General features: G+C 39.3%; 1 protein-coding gene across 3 annotated transcripts in view; it reads right to left on the bottom strand.

The window, feature by feature from the left end:
• Positions 1 to 236: 236 nt before the first annotated feature.
• Efhc2 (EF-hand domain containing 2) overlaps positions 237 to 7,442 on the bottom strand; it is a 268,118-nt gene continuing 260,912 nt past the window's right edge. For all 3 annotated transcript variants that reach the window (XM_052736180.1, XM_052736023.1, XM_052736093.1), the window contains one exon: positions 237 to 820. In XM_052736180.1, the coding sequence (XP_052592140.1) occupies positions 775 to 820 (46 nt within the window). In that variant the 3' untranslated portion in view covers positions 237 to 774. The remainder of the gene's footprint in view (positions 821 to 7,442) is intronic.

Raw genomic sequence — 7,442 nt, 5'->3', positions numbered from 1 at the left:
GGCATATTTAGGCATAATACAATTTTGGTCATGCTCTAGTTATATACACATGCATATCTGCCTAAGCTAAGAAGCTGATTTTAGATATAAAAAGGCACTAAAAATATAAACACAGCATATGTTTCGATTTCTCTCTCTCTCATTTGTATGTGTGTGTGTGTATGTGTTGGCAAAGAGAAGGTTTTTTTTTCCCCATAACTTCACTAACTTCAGAAAATAAACACACTCACTCTAGAGAGGTTTAAGAATTATTTTTGATGAGGTGTGTTGCTACAAAAGTTAATTATGTAAGTAATAAACATGTGTCAAAAGGATTTCAAAAATGCTTAACAGAATCATAACTTATTGGTCTGACATAATTTGATTTTATATTGTCATGCACAGCTGTCAAAAATCATTTTCCTTTCACATTGCAATGAATCAAATTATATTAGATGGAAATTATTGTAAGAGTCTTTGGTATTCATAAATAATGCATACAACAAAAATTGTCAACATTGTTTTAAATGGTATTTTTAATAGTGCCGGTACATCAGCAGTATAACAGGCTGTTTGTTCTGAAGAACTACAGCGACAAAGGAAGATTAAATGTGGTTTATGGATTTCCATTTAATACAAACCTTGTTTCTTTTTTGTTTTTAATGAAATTATATCTATTAAAATAAACATGGCAAAATGAGAGCAGTAAATCAAAGAGAGTCCATCGAAACTTTCACAGTCCGTTCTCCTCTAAGCCATACACTTCCTTCAAAAAGTCTAAGTATCTAATGTATTTCACAGGAATCGGTGATGGCATTCCCATCCAAACATCTTCACATTTCTGGAAAAAAAACAAAGAGGGACACAATTAGAGCCACATTTCAAAGTTCAGTTTTGAAATTTCAGTGCTAGATTGTTTTGGTTTTGTTGGTTTTCAGTCTTTCAATAAACTTTTGGTGAAGTCATTTCAGGGCTGTAGAGATGAATGGTGCAGTGGGCAAGAACACTTATACTGTTCCTGCAGAGCACCCATGTTTGGTTCCCAGCACATATACATGATAGCTTACAACTGCCCATAACTCTAGCTCCAGAGGAACCAACACCTTCTGACCTTCATGGGCCCATGCATACATATGGTACACATACTTACCCTAGATACACACACACACACACACACACACACACACACACAATATTCATTTAAAATAAAAGAGTAGAGATTTGTACATTCTACTTAGGTACTTAGGTATCAGAAGGACTTTGAGGAAGAACATATTATTATTCTTAATTGTTTGTTTACTTCCTGCATTAGAATTCTATGTTCCCAATCTTTACCATGTAACTGTAGACCCTTCCATGGAGAAAGAAGAGGAAGAAAGGATGGATGAGTGAAGGAGGAAGGGAAAGGAAAGGAAGAGAAGAAGAGGGGGGAGAGAAAGAGGAAACAGGAAAAGGAGTATTGTCCTGTTCCTCTAAGAGGAACATGACCACACGAATGGCGATGACTTGTGCATGGAAAATAGATGTGCTGCTTCTAGAATGACAAAAATGGAGAAGATCTGGCCCAATTTACAGCCATGAGCAAAGCCCAGCTGGCTGCCCTACAGACCCACAGACAAGACAAATCAACTTGTCTTGTGAAACACTGAAATTCTGGGAGCTAGACAGCACTAATGCAGTGGCAGGTCCTCTCACACAGTATTGAGAACTCAAGTTTTTATATCCAAGATGGTATTTCTATCAGCTACTTGGTTACTGTTTCTTCAAAACCATTAACAGTAGTAGGTAAGCTTAGGCCTAAGCCTAACATGGGGAATGGCTAGATGATATTACGTGATCATGTTCTAGAGGTATACTGACTAGTGCAGCTAAAGCTTAGGATTATGGCAGCAGTTTAGCAGAGAGTTGAATCACCAAAGGGTGTTCTATACATAGTCAAAAGTATAACTAAAGACCCAGAGACCTTAAAACCTCCTTGCAAGAAAGGGTTGAGTAGCCCAGTTTGGTACAGGGCATATAGTGCAAAGTGGCAACAGGTGGTTGGAAATAGAAGCTAGCGTCAACTTTAAGCCTTCTTCACTAGTTCATACTTGAGGGTATCATGAGAGGAAGCTGCTGGTCAGTCATGGCCAGAATAACAACAGTATTGTGATTGGAAATTGATTAGATAATTTGCTGGATGTTAGGAGAATGAAGTGTTACAAATCAGTTCTATGGCAACTACAATAATCCTGGGGAGAGATGACTACGTCACAACCAGGAGGGCTGAAGCTGGGCTGCAAATCAGGAGCTATCTCAGAACAACTCTGAGCAGAATACCTACAAGTCCAAGACTTGAAACTTGAAATGGTGGGAAAAGGAAGAGGGCAATGTTAGGGTTGAACTATATGCCCCCAGAAAGATATGCTGACATCTTAACCCTCTACACCTCAGAAGGTGACTACAGATGTAAATAGATAAGTTGAAGATGATGAAGTCATATTGGTATAAGTTAAGCCACAAATCCAGTATGACTGTGTCCTTATACAAGGATGGTCATGAAAAAACTGACCTGTTGGAGAGGATGGCATGTTATGACAAAGGATGGTGTTACACAACTGTAAACCAAGAAACACCAAAAATGGATGGCAAACTGCCAAGAGCCAGGAGGACCTGTGGAAGGAGTCTGGCGAAAGCTTCATAGGACCTAAAGCCTTGCTGGCACATTGATTTTATACTATTAGTGTCCATGATTAGGGGATTGTACATTCCATTGTATGGAACCACCTAGTTTGTGGTACCTTGGGTACTTTGTTAGGTCAGCCCTGACAAACTAATGCAGGCAGAGGGGCTTTAAGAATTCTAAATTTAATATCTGACAATCTCAAATTACCACAACCCAGGTGGCTTTAAACAATAGGAATGGATTCACACACAGTTTAGGAGTCCAGGAGTCCATAATCAAACTGTCAGCAGCACTGACTCATGTAACCATCTAACTCCTTCAGCTTCAAGAGATGCCACTGTTCTTTCAGTCCTTGCCTCTGCGTGGTGTTCTCTGTGTGTCTCTGAGTCTTCACATAACCATCTTCTTAGGATAGCAATCACTGAGTTTGGGATCTAATCCAATCTACTATTGCCTCATTTTACTTCATGCAAACACCCTATTTCCAAATCAGGTCATATTCCAAGATTCTGGATAGACATCATTTTGAGGATTAATAATAGTCAAGTCCATGTAATGTCAATAAGCAAAATAAGTAAAGTAGGATAGAAGGGATTTTTTTAGTTATTTTAAGTGAATAACTTAATAACAAAATTGAACTTTATTTCATGTGCTCATGGGACATCAAGATAGAGTCTATGCTCAGTCCTAAAGGGGACAGCCATATCACACCCCCTCCTCTTATTGCTGAGAGATCATTGAAGAAGAGGGGATGGAAAGACTGTTAGAATCAGAGGCAGCAGATGACTACAAGGAAATAGTGTTTTTCAGAAACAATGGGGCAGTTGTACACGTGAATGCACAGTGGTTGTGACCGCATGCACAAGACCTGGGCAAACTCAAGCCAGACAGAATCCCAGCATGGAGAGGAGCGGAGAGGAGAGGTCGGCACAAAGTCTCACTCCTAGTTGAGGAGCTATTGACTGCTGACAGCTCCTGTAGCTAGAGAGTCTGTTTTCATTAAGGGTGTGGCCCTGGTAGGTGGATTACTCCAGGGAAGGCTATATATCCAAGAGTACATGGGCAATACAAATTTGACTTGGTGATTTAAAAAAAGAAGACACACAGTTGAATGGATAGGGAAGGGAGGTAGATCTGGGAGGAGCTGGGGAAAGGATGAATATGATGAAAATACATTCTACAAAATTCTCAAAGACCTAATAAAAAAGGACACCAAAAAGAGAGGTCCTTGTAAATCCTGGGAAAATGGTTCCATGTAGCACAGAGTTAGAGTTCAGAACTATGTGAAAATTCCGATGTCACTGGAATGTGGGTGATCTATCAAGCTATACCAATCAATAATACTAATATAGAATCAGAAGAGCATCAAGTACTCGCATCTTTAACAAGGCTACAAATCTGAATCTAAAAGATGAGTTACGAAAGTAAATTGCTTGCAGTTTTTGCAGGGTTGTGTCTTATACATACTTAGTGTTAGAGCAGTACCAGGAAATGTATTACATATTTATTATATGATAATAACTATTAAGTGTTTTATATGCATTACATTACTTGTCACAGAAAATCCCTAAGAGGTAGGTGTTACTGCGACACATGTTCACAGAAAAGGTAATTGAGGTATAGGATTAAGTAACTCCTCTGCAACCAAATCACCAGTCATCAGGGGAAGAACTGAACTGTCTCTCAGCAATGAAGCTCTACAGGTATGCTTATGTAGCATGCTACCTTTCAAAACCATGCAATAGAGTGGGCCTATTCACAAGCAGCTGGTTATCATCCTACATAGTGACTTTTGGTCCTACCATTTTCATTAAGAAAAGTTAAGTAGAAAACAATATAGTTCTTAAACAAAACAAAAACAACTTCATTTTAATTAAGTCTGGGGCTGGGGTTAGGTGCACGGGAGTACAGGCACCTTAGGAGGCCAGAGGGCATTGGATCTCCTGGAGCTGTAGTTATAGGCAGGTGTCAACTGACTTCCATGGGTGATGTGAATCAACTTGGGTCTTCTGTAAGAGCAGTATATGCATTTAAATTCTGAGCTATCTCTCTGGCCCCTAATAATGTGACTCTCAAAGTGATACTTCTGCCTCAAAAATGCCACCTGTGAGGGAGAGCCCAATCCACCAACTGGCAGTCTGAAGGAAGTGATGCTTCAGAAAGATAATGGTAACACTGATTCAAAAGGGTCTTCTGTATAGTCCATACCACATGGACTTTAGTGACATGTCATTCCTCATACCAAAAATTAGGAAGTCACTCTAGATATAGTGAACATGGTATTTTAATCAATGAAAGCTGAGCTCAATAAGCCATTCAACTCCAATATTCAATACATTCTCGAAAGTTTCTTAAAATTCAAACCAGTGTCTGTTCTTAGATGGCATTTTAGAATTTAATCTAAGCACAGAGAAATGGTAAAAACATATATTCAGAATCATTATCCCCTCATGGGATTTTTTTAAAATAAAAATTTGATACAAAAATAAAACACATTATGTCACTCATGTAACTATAATGGGCTTACTACAGGAACACTCATAAAACAGGTCAGTATTAATTATCCTCATTTTTTAAATTTTATTTATTTTTATTTTTATGTGCATTGGTGTTTTGCCTGCATGTATGTCTGTGTGAGGGTGCCAGATCCCCTGGAACTGACAACTGTGAGCTGCCATGTGGGTGCTAGGGATTGAACCCTGGTCCTCTGGGAGAACAGCTCTTAACTGCTGAACCATCTCTCCAGCCCCCTCTCTCATCTTTATTAGGTACAAAAAGTGACTGTTGTTTATATTGTTTTAGCATGGAATTATGATTTAAATGCTACCAATAAAAGAGAAAATGATAAGAATTTATACTGGAATAATAACTCAAAAATTTAGATATGAGAACCAAATTTATTAGCAACAGGCTGTCAGGCAAAACGAAACAAGTAAATAGCCAGATTTCTAAGAGGGGTAATTTGAGGCAAAAAGGTAACAGCAGTCCATTTCTTTAAATCTTGACCACTTTGAACCCTAAGACCTCCTGCAGTGCTTTTCGGACTTTTCCCATCATGCTGTGTTCTTTGTTTCCGTTCAATACCGTTTCCCACCATCATTTCTTTTTCTCCTTTGTTAGTGATCCCTAGGTTCCTGGTTGGAGTGACTTCTACTAAATGCCACAGAGACACATGCAGTGTCCAATGGAGTAGGATCCATCCACTGCCACCCACCAATTTTAGGGAGATTTTTTTCAGGTGTCATTTGAAAATGGACTAAGGGATCAAATTCGGGATGGAAAGAGGGTTGGATGCAGGGATGTTTTCAAATACCCAGGCAATGGGATTAGGGTTATCAAAGCAGCAGAAGGACAGGCATCTCCTCCTTTATAATTTTGTCTACACTCAGGCACATGGCTGCTCCTTTTTTTGTTTGTTTTGTTGTTTTTGGTTTTTTGTTTGTTTGTTTGTTTGTTTGTTTTTTGAGGCAAAAGGTTTGGGAGTATCTAAGAAACCCCCAAACTAGCACTGCCCTATTGTTCTCCTATTGTTCTTCCTAATAAATTTGCAAGCATTCCAAACATAGAAGTTTTATGAAAGTCTAGGTATTGAGTTAAAATATTGACTTTATATTCCTTCTAAATTAGTCAGTGCAAACTACAGATCACACAGTGTTCACAACAGTAAACTTTTGATGTTGTTTATTGCCTGCAGAGGATGGAACCCTGGCCTTGCACATGTTACAAAAGTGCTCTATACCATGGAGCCACATTCCCAGCCCATGCAAGTGAACTGAACAGGGGAATAACTGTATGCAAGTGGTAATCCTATGACAGAAAGAGGGCTCATCTGCAGACAATGGTGCCTCCCATTCCAGATGAGGACATGTCTGCTTGTGTCTCTGGAAGACAGGATCCTGACAGCACATGTTTGGAATCTTAAGTATGTGTCACAGGCTCTGCCAATGCCCCTTTCTTGCCTCTTACCCTTTCCAATCTGGCTCCCACCAGCCTGACTTCCAACTGCCAGCATCTCTATTCCTTTGACCCAAGCTTCTTATTGGCCTCGGAGGCTTACTTTGGCTGCCCTGTGGCAAGCAGCAAGTGCCAGGGAATTATTTCCTTTCCTTTATGTTCAAGAGCTGCCCTCAAGTAATGACTGTATAAAGGAGACTGACAGAGTAATACTGTAGCTTCCTTGCACTTCAGGCAGGATAATTCTGAGGTATATGTTTCTGTTAGATCGTAGCATTTCCCAGCAGCATTAAGCAATAGCCATCTCTATATGTAACTGGTTTAATAGTACACTCTTTAATAATTCCTTCTCTTCCTTTGTCACTCTAATTCCTTCTGGGTATTTAATTGCGCGCCCCTGCCCCAACTACTTAACAGCCAAATCCTTGTCTCCACCTCTGCTTCTAAATGCAAAAAGCAGTTTTATGTTTATCAGAGTTAAGAACATGTATATGAGAGTCTCCAACACATCTTGGAACAAAGCAACTTCCAGGAAAACAGTGGATGAATCCAGTCTCCAAGGTGATTTACAGATAAAATGAGAGACAACGCTCAGATCTCACAATGAAACTTAATGTAATCTGGAACATTCAATAGTATGTGCCATATAGCATTTTCTGCTAGAAGGAAGAGCTATGGAACACAAAGTGAAACTCAGTGAAAGAAAAATCACAAATCTAAAATGGCTGAGAATCACTGTCTCTAAGAGAGCCCTATAACATATTCCAAGCTGGCTGTCACTAGAGCCACTTAGGATGTCAAAGAAGTTAGCAGTAAATTACTTATTCATCAACAGTGAAAACTG

Source organism: Peromyscus californicus, unplaced genomic scaffold (assembly GCF_007827085.1).
Source record: "Peromyscus californicus insignis strain IS unplaced genomic scaffold, ASM782708v3 Scaffold_10__1_contigs__length_136768540, whole genome shotgun sequence".
Taxonomy (NCBI): domain Eukaryota; kingdom Metazoa; phylum Chordata; class Mammalia; order Rodentia; family Cricetidae; genus Peromyscus; species Peromyscus californicus.
This window is presented reverse-complemented; position numbering and strand designations above follow the sequence as displayed.